Raw genomic sequence first — 27,500 nt, 5'->3', positions numbered from 1 at the left:
AACTGCTTTAACCCTCTACCCTCTGACCCTCTATTCTGTTGCTACCCAAGGGACTTGTCAGCTGATGCACACTACCATTAGAGAGATCGCTTTTGAAGTTGGGGAAAAATGTGTGTTTTGGGTGTCGTTACCCTTTAATTCCAGTGTGCATCAGCCAGAGACAGCTGCCTGGTTAGCTGTAATAATAATAATAATAATAATAATAAATATATGCCATTTAGCAGACGCTTTTATCCAAAGCGACTTACAGTCATGTGTGCATACATTCTACGTATGGGTGGTCCCGGGAATCGAACCCACTACCCTGGCGTTACAAGCGCCATGCTCTACCAACTGAGCTACAGAAGGACAGCTGTGTTTCTGAAGCGCTCGTGAGAGTTTGCAAAACAAGTGAATGAAAATAATCATGATATCATTCTGACAGGTATTCTGACATTCTGATAGGCTACTTTGTAGTTAACATTTAATTGAGGAGTCTTTTGGGGGGGGGGGGGGGGTACGGCCTTTCCCATCTACCAGCAGTCAGTTATCATTAGCATGATCGCTAACGGCTACACACAGTGTAGACTAGACACTCCGTGTGTATCCCCATCGAGCGATAGTGAAGAAAGCCTGGATAAGCTGTCTTGTAGTGAAATCTAACCAACTGCCGAACGACCGCCTCAGTCTGGTGCAGATTTCTCATTTGCGAAGACTTGACCTCTCTGACCCTCTATTCTGTTGCTACCCAATGGACTTGTCAGCTGATGCACACTACCATTAGTGATCTAAGGTCAGTAGAGTTTTTTTTAAAGATCATAATGAATGCAATTATATGTACGGGGGAAACCTGATCCTAGATCAGCACTACAAGCTCCTGGCCTGGCTGTGCTGTAGCAGAGGGACTAAGGTTGAATGGTTGGACCATGTGGGGGTTCACTCTGCTCTGGCGGGCTGAGGAGTCATAGTCGTGAGATGTTAGAGTTTTAACCTTGAGGTTCTTGATACCCAACAGGAAGTCACAAGAGCAGTGATGAGACGACAGGAGACTTGTCAGCCAACTCCTGCCCCCCTCTCCCGCTCCCTTTCAATTCAAGAGCTTTATTTGCATGGGAAACATATGTTAACATTGCCAAAGCAAGTGAAATGGATGATAAAAATGAACAGTAAACATTACACTCACAGAAGTTTCAAAAGAATAAAGACATTTCAAATATGTATATGTACAGTGTTGTGAAGATGTGCAAATGGTTAAAGTACAAAACGGAAAATAAATAAACATAAATATAGGTTGTATTTAAAATTGTGTTTGTTCTTCACTGGTTGCCCTTGTGGCAACAGGTCACAAATCTTGCTGCTGTGATGGCACACTATAGTATTTCACCCAGTAGATATGGGAGTTGATCAAAATTGGGTTTGTTTTCTAATTCTTTGTGGATCTGTGTAATCTGAGGGAAATATGTATCTCTAATATGGTCATACGGTTGGCAGGAGGTTAGGAAGTACAGGTCAGTTTCCACCTCATTTTGTGGGCAGTGTGGCACATAGCATGTCTTCTCTTGAGAGCCATGTCTGCCTACGGCGGCCTTTCTCAATAGCAAGGCTATGCTCACTGAGTCTGTACATAGTCAAAGCTTTCCTTAAGTTTGGGTCAGTCACGGTGGTCAGGTATTCTACCACTGTGTAATCTCTGTTTAGGGCCAAATAGCATTCTAGTTTGCTCTGTTTTTTTGTTCTTAATTCTTTCCAGTGTGTCAAGTAATTATATATTTGTTTTCTCATGATTTGGTTGGGTTTAATTGTGATGCTTTCCTGGGGCTCTGGGTCCCCCCCCCCATTCTTCTCTCTCCTCCCTCCTCTTCCCCTCCCTCCTCCTACCTCTCTCCCTCCAGCATCCCTGTGGTTCTATTTTTGCGTTCCTCCAGCTCTTTAATTTGAGGATCAGTGAACTGAGGTGCCAGCCAGCTCCCGAAGCCTTGCTCTCTCTGTGTGTATGCGTGCGTGAGAGACCAGGGGTTTCAAGTTATTGCTTTATTTGGGCTAGAGGTGTTTTAAATTAGACCTGCTTCACAGCCTCTGGAGAATGGGACTCAGCTAAGGTTAGGCAGGAGGGGGGGGCAGCTGAGGAGAGACAGGGGGGGTGATAAAGGAGTAACCCCCCCCCCTTTCTCCACCTCTCTCATGAATATTCAGGCAAGTTAATTTAGCACAATCAGCAGTGTAGCAATATGAATGTATGCACACATGACTGTAAGTCGCTTTGGATAAAAGCTAAATGGCATATTCTTCTTCTTCTTCTTACATGACCGTACAAATGGCCGCAACCAGATCAGATTACAGTTGTCCAGGGTTTCCGCCGGCATTTGGCCCATAAAAATAATAATAATAATAATTAATAATAATGATAATAATGATAATAATAATTAATAATAATTAATAATAATGATAATAATAATTAATAATAGTGATGATAATAATAATTAATAATAATGATAATAATAATTAATAATAATGATAATAATAATTAATAATAATGATAATAATAATTAATAATAATGATAATAATAATTAATAATAATGATAATAATAATTAAAAGCTGATAAATACAATTGTTGCCGTCCAAATTGACCGGGAGGAAAAAACAACTCCTTCGTTTTTTTTTTATACCAGTCGATGAAAATGCATTTGACCGTCATGCTTATCGGTCTACAGGTTCATTTGCATAATTCTGTGGAACTAAATTGGTGCTTGTGTATTTCCGTTAGTCATCATGTTGTACTGTCTGTCTTATTTTATCACACAGTATGCAGAAGCTATTTTGAGTGGAATTTCCCCTCGGCTCGTTGCTGCTGTCGTGAAACTTTGATATAAGCCCAGTCATTGCAACAGTTCTAAAATCAATCGCGTGTTAACTGTTTTGATGGCCACGATTTTAACCTCTTGCTCCTACCTGGCACGCAGGCGTCCCATCTAGAGCTCTGGAAATGCAAATGCGCTACGCTAAATGCTAATAGTATTAGTTAAAACTCAAACGTTCATTAAAATACACATGCAGGGTATTGAATTAAAGCTACACTCGTTGTGAATCCTGGCAACAAGTCAGATTTCTAAAATGTTTTACGGCGAAAACATAGCACATATTTATGTCAAACCACCACCGCAGACATAGCTCATTAGCATAGCCAAGTAGGAAAAAATATGCAATCAACAAACGCAGGATTAAAAAAAAAATCATTTCACTAACCTTTTGAAATCTTCATCAGATGACAGTAATATAACATGTTACACAGTACATTCATTTTTTTTTTCAATAATCTGCAATATATATCCATAAATCTCTGTTTACAATGACGCATCGTTCAAAAAATGCTACTAAAATGTCAGGAGAAATGAAATAGCTCCGGCAGATAACGTCAGCTAACAAGGAATACAGATCATAAACTTTGACTAAATATGCATGTTTTACATATGTATAGGAAGATACACTTCTTCTAAATGCAATCGCTGTGTTACATTTATTTTTAACGTTACAGGTTGAGTTCACTAGGCTATACTAGGAGTCGGCGCTCCAAATGTATCATTATGCCTCCTCTATCTTGGAGTCGACAGAAACCCAAAATTAACACATAAATATTCCCTTACCTTTGCTGTTCTTCCATCAAAAGACCTGGAAGGGATTATACTTACCAAAACAGCGTTTAGTTTTCAAGTCTGCGTCTTTCGGTTCTCAAAATAGCCACATTTCGGTCGAAATGTAGGCAAAATTCAAGTGGATGTGCACCAAAACGTCGAAAATATATATTATATGTCGAGTAAACTTGTCAAACTATGTTCATAATTAAGCTTTAACATGTTATAAAGGTGTACAGCAATTGTGAGGACGAAGCGAAACACACACGTCTTTTAATCGATCCTGAAGAAAAGACTTCACCGGAGCAGAGCGCGCATAATCGTACACTTTTTTTTCGCGTGACCGAGACCTTTCGGCACGCTCAACGTCTCGTGAGCGCGCGATTCTCACAATGAGAAGCCCCATTGAAAACAGGCTTCGCGCTGAACACGTAGGAACTGTTCCCAGAGCGGTAGTTGTTTGGGAAGGCGTTTAAGATGACGTCAAAGTTGGGCCAACTTTTTCCATGACAAGAGAGACTTTGGGAGAATGCATGCCCTGAGACTTCTGCTTTACATAGAGACAACATTTAAACGGTTTTAGAAGCTTTAGAGTGTTTTCTATTCGATAATATTTTTTATATGCATATATTAGCAACTTTTGACAAAAATTTATCCTGTTTTATATGGGTACCCAATTCCTCCAGAAGGGACAGTAAACAGGGCTAGGCTTAACAGGTTAACAGAGCTACTATTTTTATTTCTCAACTGGTAATTGAAGTGTGCCTCCCATTCACCATTCAAGTGCATAGGCCACTGTTTAGAATGGTGTTGTCCCAGGTGTGCTGTTTAGAATGGTGTTGTCCCAGGTGTGCTGTTTAGAATGGTGTTGTCCCAGGTGTGCTGTTTAGAATGGTGTTGTCCCAGGTGTGCTGTTTAGAATGGTGTTTCCCCAGGTGTGTTGTTTAGAATGGTGTTTCCCCAGGTGTGTTGTTTAGAATGGTGTTTCCCCAGGTGTGTTGTTTAGAATGGTGTTTCCCCAGGTGTGTTGTTTAGAATGATGTTTTCTCAGGTGTGTTGTTTAGAATGATGTTTTCTCAGGTGTGTTGTTTAGAATGGTGTTTCCCCAGGTGTGTTGTTTAGAACGGAGTTTTCTCAGGTGTGTTGTTTAGAATGGTGTTTTCTCAGGTGTGCTGTTTAGAATGGTGTTTTCTCAGGTGTGTTGTTTAGAATGGTGTTGCCTCTCCTCAGCTGTCCTGCCTCTCCTCAGCTGTCCTGCCTCTCCTCAGCTGTCCTGCCTCTCCTCAGCTGTCCTGCCTCTCCTCAGCTGTCCTGCCTCTCCTCAGCTGTCCCCCCCTCCTGCCTCTCCTCAGCTGTCCCCCCTCCTGCCTCTCCTCAGCTGTCCTCCCCTCCTGCCTCTCCTCAGCTGTCCCCCCCTCCTGCCTCTCCTCAGCTGTCCCCCCCTCCTGCCTCTCCTCAGCTGTCCTCCCCCCTGCCTGCCTCTCCTCAGCTGTCCCCCCTCCTGCCTCTCCTCAGCTGTCCCCCCTCCTGCCTCTCCTCAGCTGTCCTGCCCTCCTCAGCTGTCCTGCCTCTCCTCAGCTGTCCTCCCCCTCCTGCCTCTCCCTCCTGCCTCTCAGCTGTCCTGCCTCTCCTCAGCTGTCCCCCCCCCCCCCCCCTCCTGCCTCTCCTCAGCTGTCCCCCCCTCCTGCCTCTCCTCAGCTGCCCCCCCCCTCTCCTGCCTCTCCTCAGCTGTCCCCCCTCCTGCGTCTCCTCAGCTGTCCCCCCTCCTGCCTCTCCTCAGCTGTCCCCCCCTGCCTCTCCTCAGCTGTCCCCCCTCCTGCCTCTCCTCAGCTGCCCCCCCTGCCTCTCCTCAGCTGCCCCCCCCTGCCTCTCCTCAGCTGTCCTCCCCCTCCTGCCTCTCCTCAGCTGTCCTCCCCTCCTGCCTCTCCTCAGCTGTCCCCCCCTCCTGCCTCTCCTCAGCTGTCCTCCCCCTCCTGCCTCTCCTCAGCTGTCCCCCCTCCTGCCTCTCCTCAGCTGTCCCCCCTCCTGCCTCTCCTCAGCTGTCCTGCCTCTCCTCAGCTGTCCTGCCTCTCCTCAGCTGTCCTCCCCCTCCTGCCTCTCCCTCCTGCCTCTCAGCTGTCCTGCCTCTCCTCAGCTGTCCCCCCTCCTGCCTCTCCTCAGCTGTCCCCCCCTCCTGCCTCTCCTCAGCTGCCCCCCCCCCTCTCCTGCCTCTCCTCAGCTGCCCCCCCCTCCTGCCTCTCCTCAGCTGCCCCCCCTCTCCTCCTGCCTCTCCTCAGCTGTCCCCCCCTCCTGCCTCTCCTCAGCTGTCCCCCCCCTCCTGCCTCTCCTCAGCTGCCCCCCCTCTCCTGCCTCTCCTCAGCTGTGCCCCCCACCTATATATCTATGTATATAGACTCAGAGAGGTGAGTGTGTGGGGGGGGGGGGTTCCTTAATTGACAAGTGGGTTAACTGCTCAGGTGCATAAAGACATGTTTACCTTGTCATCTCGGGGATTTGATCCAGCACCCTTTCTGTTACTATCCCAACGCTCCCTAATCACCAGTGAACATTCAGTTGTCTATATACATAGATATATAGGTCCATGTAGATTATCATCTCTCAGTGCAGTCATCTGTTTTCATTTAAAGCATCATTAATCCTTCACTTGTTGGTAACAATTGCAAATATTTTGTAAATTGTTAATGTTTTTGTATTCAACTTCATTCTAAAGTTATCAGCAGTCTAGACAGATAGAATCAAGATGTTTTGGTCAGAAAGCATCTAACGATGTACTTTGTCTGCTCTAAGAGTGGTCTGGATCACGAAAGGTTTTTAACAGCAACGTTACTAACGAAGGCTCTGGGAAACAGCTCGGCTACTAAAGATTAATCGTAAGTGGAAGGTTCTAACGATCTTAACGCGACGAAGGCTCTGGGAAACGAGGCCCTGTACAGTTGTGTGTCTGAGGCACGGTTAGGGGAGTTTTCCTGTAGTAGGTTAGGGGAGTTTTCCTGTGGTATATTAAGGGAGTTTTCCTGTAGTAGATTAAGGGAGTTTTCCTGTAGTAGGTTAGGGGAGTTTTCCTGTAGTAGGTTAGGGGAGTTTTCCTGTGGTAGATTAAGGGAGTTTTCCTGTAGTAGGTTAGGGGAGTTTTCCTGTAGTAGGTTAGGGGAGTTTTCCTGTAGTAGGTTAGGGGAGTTTTCCTGTAGTAGGTTAGGGGAGTTTTCCTGTAGTAGGTTAGGGGAGTTTTCCTGTAGTAGGTTAGGGGAGTTTTCCTGTAGTAGGTTAGGGGAGTTTTCCTGTGGTGGGTTAGGGGAGTTTTCCTGTGGTATATTAAGGGAGTTTTCCTGTAGTAGGTTAGGGGAGTTTTCCTGTAGTAGGTTAGGGGAGTTTTCCTGTAGTAGGTTAGGGGAGTTTTCCTGTAGTGGGTTAGGGGAGTTTTCCTGTGGTAGGTTAGGGGAGTTTTCCTGTGGTGGGTTAGGGGAGTTTTCCTGTGGTGGGTTAGGGGAGTTTTCCTGTGGTGGGTTAGGGGAGTTTTCCTGTGGTGGGTTAGGGGAGTTTTCCTGTGGTGGGTTAGGGGAGTTTTCCTGTGGTGGGTTAGGGGAGTTTTCCTGTAGTAGGTTAGGGGAGTTTTCCTGTGGTGGGTTAGGGGAGTTTTCCTGTGGTGGGTTAGGGGAGTTTTCCTGTGGTAGGTTAGGGGAGTTTTCCTGTAGTAGGTTAGGGGAGTTTTCCTGTAGTAGGTTAGGGGAGTTTTTCTGTAGTAGGTTAGGTGAGTTTTCCTGTGGTGGGTTAGGGAGTTTTCCTGTGGTGGGTTAGGGAGTTTTCCTGTTGGGTTAGGGAGTTTTCCTGTGGTGGGTTGGGAGTTTTCCTGTGGTAGTTTGGGGAGTTTTCCTAGGTACAAGGGGGCCTGTAGTAGGCTGGGAGTTTTCCTGTGGTGGGTTAGGGGAGTTTTCCTGTGGTGGGTTAGGGGAGTTTTCCTGTGGCAGGTTAGGGGAGTAAAAGCTAGTAGGTTAGGGAGTTTTCCAAAGTAGGTTGGGAGCTGTAGTAGGTTAGGTGAGTTTTCCTGTGGTACAAGGGGCCTGTGACAGCTGGGTTAGGGAGCTGGGTGGGTTAGGGAGTTTTCCTGTGGTGGCCTGGGAGTTTTCCTGGGTAGTTTAGGGAGTTTTCCTGCTGGGTTAGGGAGTTTTCCTATAGCCTAGTCTACAAAGGGCCTGTGACAGTTGGTCAATAGGGGATTTTAAAAGCTTTGCCTAGTCTCACTCTCCTGTGGGAGTGGTTGTGAACTCGTGGCTGCTGGGTTTAAGCTATAGCCTAGTCTACAAAGGGCCTGTGACAGCTGGGTAAGGTTAGCTGGGTAAAAGCTATAGCCTAGTCTACAAAGGGCCTGTGGCAGCTGGGTAAGGCAGCTGGGTAAAAGCTATAGCCTAGTCTACAAAGGGCCTGTGACAGCTGGGTAAGGTTAGCTGGGTAAAAGCTATAGCCTAGTCTACAAAGGGCCTGTGACAGCTGGGTAAAGTTAGCTGGGTAAAAGCTATAGCCTAGTCTACAAATGGCCTGTGACAGCTGGGTAAAAGCTATAGCCTAGTCTACAAAGGGCCTGTGACAGCTGGGTTAAAGTGATAGCCTAGTCTACAAATGGCCTGTGACAGCTGGGTTAAAGTGATAGCCTAGTCTACAAAGGGCCTGTGACAGCTGGGTTAAAGTGATAGCCTAGTCTACAAAGGGCCTGTGGCAGCTGGGTTAAAGCTATAGCCTAGTCTACAAAGGGCCTGTGGCAGCTGGGTTAAAGTGATAGCCTAGTCTACAAATGGCCTGTGACAGCTGGGTTAAAGTGATAGCCTAGTCTACAAAGGGCCTGTGGCAGCTGGGTAAAAGCTATAGCCTAGTCTACAAAGGGCCTGTGGCTCCCTCTCCACACACGTCAGTCTTCAAGACTTTACACCAGCGTTTCCCAAACTTGGTCCCGTGGACCCCAAGGGTGCACATTTTATTTATTTATTTTTGTCCGAGCACTGCCCAGCTGATTTTGATTATTTGAATCAACTGTGTACTTCCTGGGGTAATCACCTGGGGTAGTCACCTGGGGTAATCACCTGGGGTAGTCACCTGGAATGCATTTCGTATTAACAGGTGTTAATCAAGACCTCCACAGGAAAGGAAGACCCAGAGTTACCTCTGCTGCAGAGGATCAGTTCATTAGAGTTAACTGTCTCTCATGAGGACCACCACAGGAAAGGAAGACCCAGAGTTACCTCTGCTGCAGAGGATCAGTTCATTAGAGTTAACTGTCTCTCATGAGGACCACCACAGGAAAGGAAGACCCAGAGTTACCTCTGCTGCAGAGGATCAGTTCATTAGAGTTAACTGTCTCTCATGAGGACCACCACAGGAAAGGAAGACCCAGAGTTACCTCTGCTGCAGAGGATCAGTTCATTAGAGTTAACTGTCTCTCATGAGGACCACCACAGGAAAGGAAGACCCAGAGTTACCTCTGCTGCAGAGGATAAGTTCATCAGAGTTACCAGCCTCAGAAATTGCAGCCCAAATAAATGCTTCAGAGTTCAAGTAACGGACACATCTCAACATCAACTGTTCAGAAGAAACCACTAGTAAAGAATACTAATAAGAGGAAGAGACTTACTTGGGCCAAGAGACATGAGCAATGGACATTAGATGGATGGTAGAAATCTGTCCGTTAGTCCGATGAGTCCAAATTTGAGATTTTTTGGTTCCAACCACCGTGAGACGCAAAGTAGGTGAAAGGATGATCTCTGCATGTATGGTTCCCACCGTGAAGCATGGAGGAGGAGGTGTGATGATGTGAGGGTGCTTTGCTAGTGATACTGTCTGTGATTTATTTAGAATTCAAGGCACACTTAACCAGCATGGCTACCACAGCATTCTGCAGCCATACGCTCAAACCAATTGTGATGGTTTGGGATGAATTGAACCGCAGAGTGAAGGAAAAGCAGCCAGCCAGTGCTCAGTATATGTGGGATTATATGAGTCTCATTCAAGACTGTTGGAAAAGAATTCCAGGTGAAGCTGGTTGAGAGAATGCCAAGAGTGTGCAAAGCGGTCATCAAGGCAAAGGGTGGCTACTTTGAAGAATCTCAAATATAAAATATATTTTCATTTAAAAAAATAAATAAAAATTGGTTACTACATGACTCCATATGTGTTATTTCATAGTTATGTCTTCACTATTAATACAAAATAGTGGGGAAAAGAACCCTTGAATGAGTAGGTGAATTCAAACTTTTGACTGTGTGCATTTATTTATTTATTTGTTACATTTCGACTAAAACATTCTCGGTCGACCAACAGCCAAACGACCAAACAAACGACCAGTCGACTAATTGGGGTCAGCCCGACTTGTTTCACTATAAATGAACTGTCATCCGTTACACTTTAAAACAGTTGTCACCTATTGTTCATTCAGTTTCTTCAAATACATTGGTAGTTGGCTATTCTATTCAAACACCCTGAAGCACCCTGAAGCAGCATGAAGCACCATGAAGCAGCATGAAGCATCATGAAGCATCATGAATCAGGAGACTGGAGGGGAAGCATGAAGCATCTCTATATCCTGTCAGCATGAAGCACCCTAATTATTCAACTCGATCCAGCATGGGAAGACAGTCCCTTGAAGCAGCATGATCTAGACTGTCCACCCTGATTTAGACAGTCCTCTTGCTCCTGATTTAGCAGTCCTCTTGTCTCTGATCTAGACAGTCCTCTTGTCTTTCTGGGATTTAGACAGTTCTCTTGTCTCTGTGATTTAGACAGTCCTCTTGTCTCTGTGATTTAGACAGTCCTCTTCTCTCCCTGTGATCTAGACAGTCCTCTTGTCTCTGTGATTTAGACAGTCCTCTTGTCTCTGTGATCTAGACAGTCCTCTTGTCTCTCTGTGATTTAGACAGTCCTCTTGTCTCTGTGATTTAGACAGTCCTCTTGTCTCTGTGATCTAGACTGTCCTCTTGTCTCTGTGATTTAGACTGTCCTCTTGTCTCTGTGATTTAGACAGTCCTCTTGTCTCTGTGATCTAGACAGTCCTCTTCTCTCTCTCTGTGATTTAGACAGTCCTCTTGTCTCTGTGATTTAGACAGTCCTCTTGTCTCTGTGATTTAGACAGTCCTCTTGTCTCTGTGATCTAGACTGTCCTCTTGTCTCTCTGTGATTTAGACAGTCCTCTTGTCTCTGTGATTTAGACAGTCCTCTTGTCTCTGTGATCTAGACAGTCCTCTGTGATTTAGACAGTCCTCTCTCTCTGTGATTTAGACTGTCCTCTTGTCTCTGTGATTTAGACAGTCCTCTTGTCTCTGTGATTTAGACAGTCCTCTTGTCTCTGTGATCTAGACAGTCCTCTTGTCTTTCTGGATTTGACAGTCCTCTTGTCCTGAGACAGGGTCTCTTCAATCTCATGTTAAAGACAGTCCTCTTGTCCTGTGATAAAGACAGTCCTCTTCTCTCCTCTGTGATTTAGACAGTCCTCTTGTCTCTCTCCTGTTTTCTAGACAGTCCTCTTCTCTCTCCTCTGTGATTTAGACAGTCCTCCCCTCTCCTGTGTTTTCTAGACAGTCCTCTCTCTCTCTCTGTGATTTAAAGACCAGTCCTCTTGTCTCTCCTGTTTCCTAGAAGTCCTCTTCTCTCCTCTGTGATTTAGACAGTCCTCTTGTCTCTGTGATCTAGACAGTCCTCTTGTCTCTGTGAAGACAGTCCTCTTCTCTTCTACCTGTTAAAGACAGTCCTCTCCTCTCTCTCTGTTAAAGACCAGTCCTCTTGTCCTGTCCTGTGTTTTAAAGACCAGTCCTCTTCTCTCCTACCTGTAAAGAGAGTCTCCTCTCTCTGCATGTTGTGTTCTGATCCTGAGACAGGGTCTACAATCATCATGTTAAAGACCACCTCCTACCTGTTAAAGACCGCCTCCCCTCTCCTACCTCCTAAAGACCACCTCCCCACCTCCTACCTGTTAAAGACCGCCTCCCCTCTCCTACCTCCTAAAGACCACCTCCCCACCTCCTACCTGTTAAAGACCACCTCCCCTCTCCTACCTCCTAAAGACCACCTCCCCTCCTCCTACCTGTTAAAGACCGCCTCCCCTCTCCTACCTCCTAAAGACCACCTCTCCTCTCCTACCTGTTAAAGACCACCTCTCCTCTCCTACTTCCTAAAGACCACCTCCCCTCCTCCTACCTGTTAAAGACCATATCTCCCCCTTCTACCTGTTAAAGACCACCTCCCCTCCTTCTACCTGTTAAAGACCACCTCTCATCCTCCTACCTGTTAAAGACCACCTCTCCTCCTTCTACCTGTTAAAGACCACCTCTCCTCCTCCTACCTGTTAAAGACCACCTCTCCTCCTTCTACCTGTTAAAGACCACCTCTACTCTCCTACCTGTTAAAGACCGCCTCCCCTCTCCTACCTGTTAAAGACCGCCTCCCCTCTCCTACCTGTTAAAGACCGCCTCCCCTCTCCTACCTCCTAAAGACCACCTCTCCTCCTCCTACCTCCTAAAGACCACCTCTCCTCCTCCTACCTCCTAAAGACCACCTCTCCTCCTCCTACCTGTTAAAGACCACCTCCCCTCTCCTACCTCCTAAAGACCACCTCTACTCTCCTACCTGTTAAAGACCACCTCTCCTCCTCCTACCTGTTAAAGACCGCCTCCCCTCTCCTACCTCCTAAAGACCACCTCTCCTCCTCCTACCTCCTAAAGACCACCTCTCCTCCTCCTACCTGTTAAAGACCACCTCTCCTCCTCCTACCTGTTAAAGACCGCCTCCCCTCTCCTACCTCCTAAAGACCACCTCTCCTCCTCCTACCTGTTAGATACTACCCTCTCCCCTCCAGAGGCTGCCCCCCATCTCTCCCTCTGCGTGTGGCAGTTAGCATGTCCTCTCCCCTCCAGAGGCCGCCCCCCAACTCTCCCTCTGCGTGTTGCAGTTAGCATGTCCTCTCCCCTCCAGAGGCCGCCCCCGTCTCTCCCTCTGCGTGTGGCAGTTAGCATGTCCTCTCCCCTCCAGAGGCCGCCCCCCGTCTCTCCCTCTGCGTGTGGCAGTTAGCATGTCCTCTCCCCTCCAGAGGCCGCCCCCCGTCTCTCCCTCTGCGTGTGGCAGTTAGCATGTCCTCTCCCCTCCCGAGGCCTCCCCCGTGTCTCCCTCTGCGTGTGGCAGTTAGCATGTCCTCTCCCCTCCAGAGGCCTCCCCCGTCTCTCCCTCTGCGTGTGGTAGTTAGCATGTCCTCTCCCCTCCAGAGGCCTCCCCCATCTCTCCCTCTGCGTGTGGCAGTTAGCATGTCCTCTCCCCTCCAGAGGCCTCCCCCATCTCTCCCTCTGCGTGTGGCAGTTAGCATGTCCTCTCCCCTCCAGAGGCCTCCCCCGTCTCTCCCTCTGCGTGTGGCAGTTAGCATGTCCTCTCCCCTCCAGAGGCCTCCCCCGTCTCTCCCTCTGCGTGTGGCAGTTAGCATGTCCTCTCCCCTCCAGAGGCCTCCCCCGTCTCTCCCTCTGCGTGTGGCAGTTAGCATGTCCTCTCCCTCCAGAGGCCTCCCCCGTCTCTCCCTCTGCGTGTGGCAGTTAGCATGTCCTCTCCCCTCCAGAGGCCGCCCCCCGTCTCTCCCTCTGCGTGTGGCAGTTAGCATGTCCTCTCCCCTCCAGAGGCCTCCCCCGTCTCTCCCTCTGCGTGTGGCAGTTAGCATGTCCTCTCCCCTCCAGAGGCCTCCCCCGTCTCTCCCTCTGCGTGTGGCAGTTAGCATGTCCTCTCCCCTCCAGAGGCCTCCCCCGTCTCTCCCTCTGCGTGTGGCAGTTAGCATGTCCTCTCCCCTCCAGAGGCCTCCCCCGTCTCTCCCTCTGCGTGTGGCAGTTAGCATGTCCTCTCCCCTCCAGAGGCCCCCCGTCTCTCCCTCTGCGTGTGGCAGTTAGCATGTCCTCTCCCCTCCAGGGGCAGCTCATGTCTCTCCCTCTCGTGTTGGCAGTTAGCATGCAGCTCCCCTCAGAGGCCGCCCCCGTCTCTCCCTCTGATTGGTTTTGGATCATTCCATCTCCCCTAGAGGCCTCCCAGTCTCTCCCTCTGAGATGGAATGTGCTTTCCATACAACCTCACCGTGTCTCTCCCTCTGCGTGTGGCAGTTGCATGTCCTCTCCCCTCCAGAGGTGTCTCCCTCTGTGTGTGGCAGTTAGCATGTGTCTCCCCTGAGGCCTGTGTCTGTCCCTCTGTGTGTGGCAGTTAGCATGTCCTCTCCCGTGCGTGCGCCTCCCCCGTCTCTCCCTCTGCGTGTGGTGTTAGCATGCTCCTGTCTCCAGTGGCCGTGTGTGTCTCCCTCTGCGTGTGGCTGTGCATGTCCTCTCCCCTCCAGTGTGTCCCCCGTGTCTCCCTCTGGGTGTGGCAGTGAGCCCTTTATAATTAATATTTTTCCAAGCAGAATCAATTCGTCTACCTTTGATTAAAACATTCAGACAAACCTCTTGATATTTCTGCTTACAAAGAGACCTCTAGAATTGGAATCATTCATTCTTGTCTTTGTAGAAAATGGGAATGTTTTTCTTTCTGACGTGTAGGAAAGTAGAGTTGGCTACTAGCTGGTAACCCTGGGTTACAGCCTGACCCCTGGTTGTTTAACTGGTAACCCTGGGTTACAGCCTGACCCCTGGTCTACCTGGTCTGGGTTACAGCCTGACCCCTGGTCTAAGCTGGTCTGTGTTACATCCTGACCCCTGGTCTGTGTTACAGCCTGACCCCTGGTCTACCCTGGTCTGTGTTACATCCTGACCCCTGGTCTGTGTTACATCCTGACCCCTGGTCTGTGTTACAGCCTGACCCCTGGTCTAAGCTGGTCTGTGTTACAGCCTGACCCCTGGTCTGTGTTACAGCCTGACCCCTGGTCTAAGCTGGTCTGTGTTACAGCCTGACCCCTGGTCTGTGTTACATCCTGACCCCTGGTCTAAGCTGGTCTGTGTTACATCCTGACCCCTGGTCTGTTTTCCAGCCTGAATTTGTCTAGCTGGTCTGTGTAAAACATTCTAAACCCCTGGTCTGTGTTACAGCCTGACCCCTGGTCATTCATTCTGGTCTTTGTAGAAAATCCTGACCCCTGGTCTGATGATTAGGACAGCCTGACCCCTGGTCTACCCTGGTCTGTGTTACATCCTGACCCCTGGTCTGTGTTACATCCTGACCCCTGGTCTGTGTTACAGCCTGACCCCTGGTCTAAGCTGGTCTGTGTTACATCCTGACCCCTGGTCTGTGTTACATCCTGACCCCTGGTCTGTGTTACAGCCTGACCCCTGGTCTGTGTTACAGCCTGACCCCTGGTCTGTGTTACATCCTGACCCCTGGTCTGTGTTACAGCCTGACCCCTGGTCTAAGCTGGTCTGTGTTACATCCTGACCCCTGGTCTGTGTTACAGCCTGACCCCTGGTCTGTGTTACAGCCTGACCCCTGGTCTAAGCTGGTCTGTGTTACAGCCTGACCCCTGGTCTGTGTTACAGCCTGACCCCTGGTCTAAGCTGGTCTGTGTTACAGCCTGACCCCTGGTCTAAGCTGGTCTGTGTTACATCCTGACCCCTGGTCTGTGTTACAGCCTGACCCCTGGTCTGTGTTACATCCTGACCCCTGGTCTGTGTTACATCCTGACCCCCCCTGGTCTGTGTTACAGCCTGACCCCTGCTCTAAGCTGGTCTGTGTTACAGCCTGACCCCTGGTCTGTGTTACATCCTGACCCCTGGTCCACCTGGTCTGGTCCCCATTCACACACACAATACACCGGAGTTGCGTCGGCCGAGGAGGCCCTGAATAGGGTCATGTCATTTGGCCACATTGAGAAATGAGAGGAAGGGGGGTACGGGAGTGTGTGTGAGAGAGAGAGAGAGAGAGAGAGGGGTTCACACACATCCCTCAACTTATGCGGTAACTGGACGACATAGTTGGGCAGGGAGTAACTGCGTAAGATTTAGATTTTTTGGGTGCAGGGGGAATGGTACTAGTGTGTGTGTGTGTGTGTGTGTGTGTGTGTGTGTGTGTGTGTGTGTGTGTGTGTGTGTGTGTGTGTGTGTGTGTGTGTGTGTGTGTGTGTGTGTGTGTGTGTGTGTGTGTGTGTGTGTGTGTGTGTGTGTGTGTGTGTGTGTGTGTGTGTGTGAGACCAGTAGTAAACAGCCTTATGACACTGCCTCTCCACTTTAAATGGAACAATATAATCATTTCCCCTTAAAGCTTCTCTGTTTCTGCTGTTTGCTTTTGAAAGGCAACATTGTTCTGCATCCTAAATGGCACCCATAGTGCACTATGTAGGGAATAGGGTTCCATAGGGCTCTGGTCTAAAGTAGTGCACTATGTAGGGAATAGGGTTCCATAGGGCTCTGGTCTAAAGTAGTGCACTATGTAGGGAATAGGGTTCCATAGGGCTCTGGTCTAAAGTAGTGCACTATGTAGGGAATAGGGTTCCATAGGGCTCTGGTCTAAAGTAGTGTACTATGTAGGGAATAGGGTTCCATAGGGCTCTGGTCTAAAGTAGTGCACTATGTAGGGAATAGGGTTCCATAGGGCTCTGGTCTAAAGTAGTGCACTATGTAGGGAATAGGGTTCCATAGGGCTCTGGTCTAAAGTAGTGCACTATGTAGGGAATAGGGTTCCATAGGGCTCTGGTCTAAAGTAGTGCACTATGTAGGGAATAGGGTTCCATAGGGCTCTGGTCTAAAGTAGTGCACTATGTAGGGAATAGGGTTCCATAGGGCTCTGGTCTAAAGTAGTGCACTATGTAGGGAATAGGGTTCCATAGGGCTCTGGTCTAAAGTAGTGCACTATGTAGGGAAAGGGTTCCATAGGGCTCTGGTCTAAAGTAGTACTTTGGGACCAGGTTCCATAGGGCTCCTAAAGCATCCAACAAGGGAATAGGGTTCCAAGGGCTCTGGTCTAAAGTAGTGCACTAGGGAATAGGGTTCCAAGGGCTCTGTCTAAAGTCTGACTGGAGGAAAGAGTGCTATTTGGGACCAGGCCCTTGTCCTGCATCCAACAAACGACTTAATCCTATTACTCACATTCCAATTGAATCTGACTGGAGGAAAGAGGCTTTTCAGAGGGCTAACAACTCCTATATAATACACTGAGACTGATGCTAACAACTCCTATATAATACACTGAGACTGATGCTAACAACTCCTATATAATACACTGAGACTGATGCTAACTCCTATATAATACACTGAGACTGATGCTAACTCCTATATAATACACTGAGACTGATGCTAACAACTCCTATATAATACACTGAGACTGATGCTAACTCCTCCTATATAATACACTGAGGCTGATGCTAACTCCTCCTATATAATACACTGAGGCTGATGCTAACTCCTCCTATATAATACACTGAGACTGATGCTAACAACTCCTATATAATACACTGAGACTGATGCTAACTCCTATATAATACACTGAGACTGATGCTAACTCCTATATAATACACTGAGACTGATGCTAACAACTCCTATATAATACACTGAGACTGATGCTAACTCCTCCTATATAATACACTGAGGCTGATGCTAACTCCTCCTATATAATACACTGAGGCTGATGCTAACTCCTCCTATATAATACACTGAGGCTGATGCTAACTCCTCCTATATAATACACTGAGACTGATGCTAACTCCTATATAATACACTGAGACTGATGCTAACTCCTCCTATATAATACATTAAGACTGAAGCTAACTCCTCCTATATAATATACTGAGACTGATGCTAACCCCTCCTATATAATACACTGAGACTGATGCTAACTCCTCCTATATAATACACTGAGACTGATGCTAACTCCTATATAATACACTGAGACTGATGCTAACTCCTACTATATAATACACTGAGACTGATGCTAACTCCTCCTATATAATACACTGAGACTGATGCTAACTCCTCCTATATAATACATTAAGACTGAAGCTAACTCCTCCTATATAATATACTGAGACTGATGCTAACCCCTCCTATATAATACATTAAGACTGAAGCTAACTCCTCCTATATAATATACTGAGACTGATGCTAACCCCTCCTATATAATACACTGAGACTGCTGCTAACACTTCCTATATAATACACTGAGGCTGATGCTAACTCCTCCTATATAATAACTAACCTAACTCTGTGCTGCAGCAGTCTAACACTGTACCCCCCCCCCAAACACGGCCCTGTGCCCCCCGGTGACAATGTTTTGTTTTCTGTCCTCTCACTACACTGCTGATTTAAAAAAAAAAAACATCTTCAAGCTTTGATTATTTGAGTCAGCTCTGTCGTGTAAGGACAAATAAACAGAACAGAACAGACTAGGGTTGGCAGCTCCTATATAATACACTGAGACTGATGCTAACAGCTCCTATATAATATACTGAGACTGATGCTAACAGCTTCTATATAATACACTGAGACTGCTGCTAACACTTCCTATATAATACACTGAGACTGATGCTAACAGCTCCTATATAATACACTGAGACTGATGCTAACAGCTCCTATATAATACACTGAGACTGATGCTAACAGCTCCTATATAATACACTGAGACTGATGCTAACAGCTCCTATATAATACACTGAGACTGATGCTAACAGCTCCTATATAATACACTGAGACTGATGCTAACAGCTCCTATATAATATACTGAGACTGATGCTAACAGCTTCTATATAATACACTGAGACTGCTGCTAACACTTCCTATATAATACACTGAGACTGATGCTAACAGCTCCTATATAATACACTGAGACTGATGCTAACTCCTCCTATATAATATACTGACACTGATGCTAACAGCTTCTATATAATACACTGAGACTGCTGCTAACACTTCCTATATAATATACTGAGACTGATGCTAACTCCTCCTATATAATATACTGAGACTGATGCTAACAACTCCTATATAATACACTGAGACTGATGCTAACAGCTCCTATATAATACACTGAGACTGGGGGGGTTGGCAGCTCCTATATAATACACTGAGACTGAGGAGGGGGGTTGGCAAACCCTAGTCTGTCGAAGCTGCTGCTGGATGTGAATACAATACTTGAAGTTTCTGTCTGCCTTTCTGTGTATCTGTCTGCCTATCTGTGTATCTGTCTGTTTCTGTGTATCTGTCTGCCTATCTGTGTATCTGTCTGTCTATCTGTGTATCTGTCTGCCTATCTGTGTATCTGTCTGCCTATCTGTATCTGTCTGCCTATTTGTCTCTGTCTGCCTATCTGTGTATGTGTCTCTGTCTGCCTATCTGAGTATTTGTCTCTGTCTGCCTATCTTTGTATGTGTCTCTGTCTGCCTATCTGTGTATTTGTCTCTGTCTGCCTTTCTGCGTATGTGTTTTTCACTCTGTCGGCCTGTCTATCATCCTCTTAACTGTCTCTCTCTCTGTGTTTCAGATTGTGTATATATGGAGAGCCGCAGGCCCAACACTCCCTATTTCATATGTAGCATTCAGGATTTTAAACTGGTGAGTACTAGCCTTTTCATTTTTAATGAACCTTTATGTAACTAAGCAAGTCAGTTATGAACACATTCTTATTTTACAATGACGTCCTACCCCGGCTTAATCCCCACCGTAACCCGGACGACGCTGGGTCAATTGTACGCCACACTATGGGACTCCAGATTACGGCCGGTTGCGATACAGCCCGGGATCGAACCAGGGTGTCACCAATGAGATGCAGTGGTCTTCTCACTTGGGGTTATTCTGTCCTAAAGCATCTTGAGAAGTATACAGTAAAGAACTGCAACGCTGCTGGGTTTTTCACGCTCCAGATTATGATATTTCAACATCCAGACAACTGGCCGAGTCAACCGCATCTCTGTGGAACGGTTTTGACATTTATTGGAGAAACAAAAATAAACATTGCCTATTTTTATATATGTATATATAATAATAATGACAATTACAACAATACTGAATGAACAATGAACACTTTTATTTTAACTTGATATAATATAGAAAATATATTTAGTCTCAAATAAATAATGAAACATGTTCAATTTGTTTTAAATAATGCAACAACAAAGTGTTGAGAGAAGAAAGTAAAAGTGCAATATGTGCCATGTAAAAAAGCTAACGTTTCAGTTCCTTGCTCAGAACATGAGAACATATGAAAGCTGGTGGTTCCTTTTAACATGAGTCTTCAATATTCCAAGGCAAACTGCTGCATATACCCTGACTTTGCTTGCACAGAACGCAAGAGAAGTGATGCAATTTCCCTAGTTAATATTGCCTGCTAACATGAATTTCTTTTAACTAAATATGCAGGTAAAAAATATATTCTTCTGTGTATTGATTTTAAGAATGGCATTGATGTTTATGGTTTGGTACATTTGTGAAACGATTATGCTTTTTTCTGCGAATGCGCTTTTGTTAAATCACCCGTTTGGCGAAGTTGAAGTAGGCTGTGATTCGATGATAATCAGTGCGGTACCTGTTCATTTATGTGCAACGCAGGACAAGATAGTTAACCTAGTAATATCATCAACTGTGTAGTTAACTAGTGATTATGTTAAGATTGATTGTTTAATGCTAGCTAGCAACTTACCTTTTGACGCTGCACTCGTGTAACAGGTGGTCAGCCTGCCACGCAGTCTCCTCATGGATTGCTATGTAATCGGCCATAATCGGCGTCCAAAATGCCAAAATGACCTATGAAAACTTGAAATGGGCCCTAATTAATCGGCCAAACCGATGAATCGGTCGACCTCTAAACTCAATACTAGGAAGGTGTGTTCTTGATGTTTGGCATACTCAGTGTATTTGCAGACAGCCACGGTTTTCCTCTGTTATATATGGATGGCAGATGGAACACATGTGGATGGAGAATACCATCTCTCATTGGTGGAGAAAGGTTCTGTCCGATGACCTCATCACTACTGTCTGATCACCAAGAACTGTTGATACTGTTGATTAGAACTGCTGCTAGAGATCTACTCATTGGTGGAGAAAGGTTCTGTCCGATGACCTCATCACTACTGTCTGATCACCAAGAACTGTTGATACTGTTGATTAGAACTGCTGCTAGAGATCTACTCATTGGTGGAGAAAGGTTCTGTCCGATGACCTCATCACTACTGTCTGATCAACAAGAACTGTTGATACTGTTGATTAGAACTGCTGCTAGAGATCTACTCATTGGTGGAGAAAGGTTCTGTCCGATGACCTCATCACTACTGTCTGATCAACAAGAACTGTTGATACTGTTGATTAGAACTGCTGCTAGAGATCTACTCATTGGTGGAGAAAGGTTCTGTCCGATGACCTCATAACTACTGTCTGATCAACAAGAACTGTTGATACTGTTGTTGTCTAACACTTTCCTCGTGTGTTTTCCTTCTAATTCTATCCTATTATATATTTCAGTTTATTTGGTATTTTAGCCCAATTTTCTCTAATGTTGTGGGGTTTTCTTCATGTCACAGTAGGTACTGGACTTAAATGGCGTAGAGGAAACAGACGGGAGAACTCCTAGAGTTAATTTAGTGTAAAGGAGAATAGTGATGGTGTAATGTCAATTATTGATTTGATTAGTGATGTTTCTTTCTCAGTTGTGTCGACAATGTGTGTGTCTGTGAGAAGCTTTCCTATAAAAACACAGGATACATACAGTGGATTAGGAAAGTATTCAGACCCCTTCCCTTTTCCACGTTACAGCCTTATTCTAAAATTGATTAAATAAATAAAAAATCCTCATCAATCTATACACAATGCCCCATAATGACAAAGAAAAAACAGGTTTTTAGAAATGTTTGTGAATTTATAAAAATTTAAATAAAAAGTATTCAGACCCTTGGCTGAAGATGTTGAGATGTTTCTACAACTTGATTTGGAGACCACCTGTGGTAAATTAAAAAATGTTGACATGATTTGGAAAGGAACACACATGTCTATATAAGGTCCCACAGTTGACAATTCATGTCGGAGTAAAAGCCATGAGGTTGAAGGAATTGTCCGTAGAGCTCTGAGACAGGATGGTATCGAGGCACAGATCTGGGGAAGGGTAGCAAAACATTTCCGCAGCATTGAAGGTCCCCAAGAACACAGGGGCCTCCATCATTCTGAAATGGATGAAGATTGGAACAACCAAGACTTCCTAGAGCTGGCTGCCTGGCCAAACTGAGTAATCGGGGAGGAGAAGGGAGAAGTTTACCAAACCTGCACCTAAAGGATTCTCAGAGAAACAAGATTCTGTGGTCTGATGAAACCATTTGGGCTTTAATGCCAAGTGTCACATCTGGAGGAAACCTGGCACCATCTCTACGGTGAAGCATGGTGGTGGCAGCATCATGCTGTGGGGATGTTTTTCAGCAGCAGGGACTGGGAGACTAGTCAGGATCGAGGGAAAGACGAATGGAGCAAAATACAGGGAGATTCGTGATGAAAACCTGCTCCAGAGCGCTCAGGACCTCAGACTGGGACGAAGGTTCACCTTCCAACAGAACAACAACCCTAAGCACACAGCCAAGACAGCACCGGATTTGCTTCAGGTCTCTGAATGTTCTTGAGTGGCCCAGACTTGAACCCGATCGAACATCTGTGGTCCTTCTGTAGCTCAGTTGGTAGAGCATGGCGCTTGTAACGCCAGGGTAGTGGGTTCGATCCCCGGGACCACCCATACGTAGAATGTATGCACACATGACTGTAAGTCGCTTTGGATAAAAGCGTCTGCTAAATGGCATATATTATTATATTATTTATCTGGTCTAACAGAAGTAGGCCTAATCATCCAGGAGGGAGAGAACATGAGCCTCTCATCCTCGTCTCTCTCTCACTGCTAATGAACAAACTGCCATCTGCATGTGTGGAGCAACACCTACCCACTTAGTCTCATTGTGTGTTAATGAGGAGGGGAGAGAGAGACCCGAGGCGAAGAGAGACCCGAGGCGAAGAGAGACCCGAGGCGAAGAGAGACCCGAGGCGAGGCGAAGAGAGACGCGAGGCGAGGCGAAGAGAGACCCGAGGCGAGGCGAAGAGAGACCCGAGGCGAGGCGAAGACAGACCCGAGGCGAGGCGAAGACAGACCCGAGGCGAGGAGAAGACAGACCCGAGGCGAGGCGAAGAGAGACCCGAGGCGAGGCGAAGACAGACCCGAGGCGAGGCGAAGAGAGACCCGAGGCGAGGCGAAGAGAGACCCGAGGCGAGACGAAGAGAGACCCGAGGCGAGGCGAAGAGAGACCCGAGGCGAGGCGAAGAGAGACCCAAGGCGAAGAGAGACCCGAGGCGAAGAGAGACCCGAGGCGAGGCGAAGAGAGACCCGAGACACCGTACAAGCTTGTACACTTCTCTCACCTCATTCTATCTCGAACCCTTCTCCAGTGTCAACCTCCATTAGTCCAGCCAGCCTGACACACTGCAATCTCCATTAGTCCAGCCAGCCCAGCAGCTGTCTGTCACACTGCAATCTCCATTAGTCCAGCCAGCCCAGCAGCTGCTTGACACACTGCAAACTCCATTAGTCCAGTCAGCCCAGCAACTGCTTGACACACTGCATCTCCATTAGTCCAGTCAGCCCAGCAACTGCTTGACACACTGCAATCTCCATTAGTCCAGCCAGCCTGACACACTGCAATCTCCATTAGTCCACCCAGCCTGACACACTGCAACCTCCATTAGTCCACCCAGCCTGACACACTGCAATCTCCATTAGTCCAGCCAGCCTGACACACTGCAATCTCCATTAGTCCAGCCAGCCTGACACACTGCAACCTCCATTAGTCCACCCAGCCTGACACACTGCAACCTCCATTAGTCCACCCAGCCTGACACACTGCAATCTCCATTAGTCCACCCAGCCTGACACACTGCAACCTCCATTAGTCCACCCAGCCTGACACACTGCAACCTCCATTAGTCCACCCAGCCTGACACACTGCAATCTCCATTAGTCCAGCCAGCCTGACACACTGCAACCTCCATTAGTCCAGCCAGCCAGCCTGACACACTGCAACCTCCATTAGTCCAGCCAGCCAGCCTGACACACTGCAACCTCCATTAGTCCAGCCAGCCTGACACACTGCAACCTCCATTAGTCCACCCAGCCTGACACACTGCAACCTCCATTAGTCCAGCCAGCCTGACACACTGCAACCTCCATTAGTCCAGCCAGCCTGACACACTGCAACCTCCATTAGTCCAGCCAGCCAGCCTGACACACTGCAACCTCCATTAGTCCAGCCAGCCAGCCTGACACACTGCAACCTCCATTAGTCCAGCCAGCCTGACACACTGCAACCTCCATTAGTCCACCCAGCCTGACACACTGCAACCTCCATTAGTCCAGCCAGCCTGACACACTGCAACCTCCATTAGTCCAGCCAGCCTGACACACTGCAACCTCCATTAGTCCAGCCAGCCAGCCTGACACACTGCAACCTCCATTAGTCCACCCAGCCTGACACACTGCAACCTCCATTAGTCCAGCCAGCCTGACACACTGCAACCTCCATTAGTCCAGCCAGCCAGCCTGACACACTGCAACCTCCATTAGTCCAGCCAGCCTGACACACTGCAACCTCCATTAGTCCAGCCAGCCTGACACACTGCAACCTCCATTAGTCCACCCAGCCTGACACACTGCAACCTCCATTAGTCCAGCCAGCCTGACACACTGCAACCTCCATTAGTCCAGCCAGCCTGACACACTGCAACCTCCATTAGTCCAGCCAGCCAGCCTGACACACTGCAACCTCCATTAGTCCACCCAGCCTGACACACTGCAACCTCCATTAGTCCACCCAGCCTGACACACTGCAACCTCCATTAGTCCAGCCAGCCTGACACACTGCAACCTCCATTAGTCCAGCCAGCCTGACACACTGCAACCTCCATTAGTCCAGCCAGCCTGACACACTGCAACCCAGCTAAAAGCAACAGGCCATAAAGCTAAGCTATTATACACGCCCTCACTGCCATTTGGCATTTAAATGCCATCCTTCAGCAGCAGCAGCAGCGCCCAGATAATTAGTGCAGCAAGGCTGAAGCCAGCAGTTGATAACATGGCTTTCCAGCAGTGTTTACCAATGTGATACTTCGTTAGTTCCTGTCTCAGACTGATCATGAACTAGAGCAGGGTCCCTTCAGACTCCTCCTCTGACATTATCCCCTGTTCACCCTTTTAAAAATACCAGATAGGCCTTGTAGAGAAAAAGAGAAGGGGAGAGGGAGCATTCTCTGAAGTGATGGACATGGGGGAGGATATATAGATATATAGATGAGAATATATGATGAAACTATATAGATATTACCTTTAGATGAGAATACATGATGAAACTAGAGATATTAACGTTAGATTTGGAGGTCATTGCAGTGATCAATAAACGGATCAATAAATGGACCGTTACGTTCAATTCCTTTACTTGGCGACAGTGTTAGTCCTGACTGACTGCTCCTTGTTAGTCCTGACTGACTGACTGCTCCTTGTTAGTCCTGACTGACTGACTGCTCCTTGTTAGTCCTGACTGACTGACTGCTCCTTGTTAGTCCTGACTGACTGACTGCTCCTTGTTAGTCCTGACTGACTGCTCCTTGTTAGTCCTGACTGACTGACTGCTCCTTGTTAGTCCTGACTGACTGACTGCTCCTTGTTAGTCCTGACTGACTGACTGCTCCTTGTTAGTCCTGACTGACTGACTGCTCCTTGTTAGTCCTGACTGACTGCTCCTTAGTCCTGACTGACTGACTGCTCCTTTACTGACTGACTGCTCCTTGTTAGTCCTGACTGACTGACTGTTCCTTGTTAGTCCTGACTGACTGACTGCTCCTTGTTAGTCCTGACTGACTGACTGCTCCTTGTTAGTCCTGACTGACTGACTGCTCCTTGTTAGTCCTGACTGACTGCTCCTTGTTAGTCCTGACTGACTGACTGCTCCTTGTTAGTCCTGACTGACTGACTGCTCCTTGTTAGTCCTGACTGACTGACTGCTCCTTGTTAGTCCTGACTGACTGACTGACTGCTCCTTGTTAGTCCTGGCTGACTGCTCCTTGTTAGTCCTGACTGACTGACTGCTCATTGTTAGTCCTGGCTGACTGCTCCTTGTTAGTCCTCCTGACTGACTGCTCCTTGTTAGACCTCCTGATTGACTGCTCCTTGTTAGACCTCCTGACTGACTGCTCCTTGTTAGTCCTGACTGACTGACTGCTCATTGTTAGTCCTGGCTGACTGCTCCTTGTTAGTCCTCCTGACTGACTGCTCCTTGTTAGACCTCCTGACTGACTGCTCCTTGTTAGTCCTGACTGACTGACTGCTCCTTGTTAGTCCTGACTGACTGACTGCTCCTTGTTAGTCCTGACTGACTGACTGCTCCTTGTTAGTCCTGACTGACTGACTGCTCCTTGTAAAGGTAACTTACAGTATTAGTCCTCCTGACTGACTGCTCCTTGAAAGGTAACTTACAGTATTAGTCCTGACTGACTGACTGATCCTTGTAAAGGTAACTTACAGTATTAGTCCTGACTGACTGACTGCTCCTTGTAAAGGTAACTTACAGTATTTGTCCTGACTGACTGACTGACTGCTCCTTGTAATGGTAACTTACAGTATTAGTCCTGACTGACTGACTGACTGACTGCTCTTTGTAAAGGTAACTTACAGTGTTAGTCCTGACTGACTGACTGACTGCTCCTTGTAAAGGTAACGTACAGTATTAGTCCTGACTGACTGACTGACTGACTGCTCTTTGTAAAGGTAACTTACAGTGTTAGTCCTGACTGACTGACTGCTCCCTGTAAAGGTAACGTACAGTATTAGTCCTGACTGACTGACTGACTGCTCCTTGTAAAGGTAACTTACAGTATTAGTCCTGACTGACTGACTGACTGCTCCTTGTAAAGGTAACGTACAGTATTAGTCCTGACTGACTGACTGACTGACTGCTCTTTGTAAAGGTAACTTACAGTGTTAGTCCTGACTGACTGACTGCTCCCTGTAAAGGTAACTTACAGTATTAGTCCTGACTGACTGACTGACTGCTCCTTGTAAAGGTAACGTACAGTATTAGTCCTGACTGACTGACTGACTGACTGACTGACTGACTGACTGACTGACTGACTGCTCTTTGTAAAGGTAACTTACAGTGTTAGTCCTGACTGACTGACTGCTCCCTGTAAAGGTAACTTACAGTATTAGTCCTGACTGACTGACTGCTCCTTGTAAAGGTAACGTACAGTATTAGTCCTGACTGACTGACTGACTGACTGCTCTTTGTAAAGGTAACTTACAGTGTTAGTCCTGACTGACTGACTGACTGACTGCTCCTTGTAAAGGTAACTTACAGTATTAGTCCTGACTGACTGACTGACTGACTGCTCCTTGTAAAGGTAACTTACAGTATTAGTCCTGACTGACTGACTGCTCCTTGTAAAGGTAACTTACAGTATTAGTCCTGACTGACTGACTGCTCCTTGTAAAGGTAACTTACAGTATTAGTCCTGACTGACTGACTGCTCCCTGTAAAGGTAACTTACAGTATTAGTCCTGATTGACTGACTGACTGACTGCTCCTTGTAAAGGTAACTTACAGTATTAGTCCTGACTGACTGACTGCTCCCTGTAAAGGTAACTTACAGTATTAGTCCTGACTGACTGACTGACTGCTCCCTGTAAAGGTAACTTACAGTATTAGTCCTGACTGACTGACTGACTGCTCCTTGTAAAGGTAACTTACAGTATTAGTCCTGACTGACTGACTGCTCCCTGTAAAGGTAACTTACAGTATTAGTCCTGACTGACTGACTGCTCCCTGTAAAGGTAACTTACAGTGTTAGTCCTGACTGACTGACTGCTCCCTGTAAAGGTAACTTACAGTATTAGTCCTGACTGACTGACTGACTGCTCCTTGTAAAGGTAACTTACAGTGTTAGTCCTGACTGACTGACTGACTGCTCCT

At 47.0% G+C, this 27,500-nt stretch overlaps 1 protein-coding gene across 1 annotated transcript in view; it reads left to right on the top strand.

Moving 5' to 3' along the window:
• The window catches only part of LOC124045399 (arginine-glutamic acid dipeptide repeats protein-like), a 277,031-nt gene that overhangs the window by 91,391 nt on the left and 158,140 nt on the right, over positions 1-27,500 (top strand). Inside the window, 1 exon segment of the mRNA XM_046364695.1 lies at positions 19,007-19,077. Within this exon segment, the coding sequence (XP_046220651.1) occupies positions 19,007-19,077 (71 nt within the window).

This window comes from Oncorhynchus gorbuscha, linkage group LG10 (genome assembly GCF_021184085.1).
Source record: "Oncorhynchus gorbuscha isolate QuinsamMale2020 ecotype Even-year linkage group LG10, OgorEven_v1.0, whole genome shotgun sequence".
NCBI classification, from domain to species: domain Eukaryota; kingdom Metazoa; phylum Chordata; class Actinopteri; order Salmoniformes; family Salmonidae; genus Oncorhynchus; species Oncorhynchus gorbuscha.
This window is presented reverse-complemented; position numbering and strand designations above follow the sequence as displayed.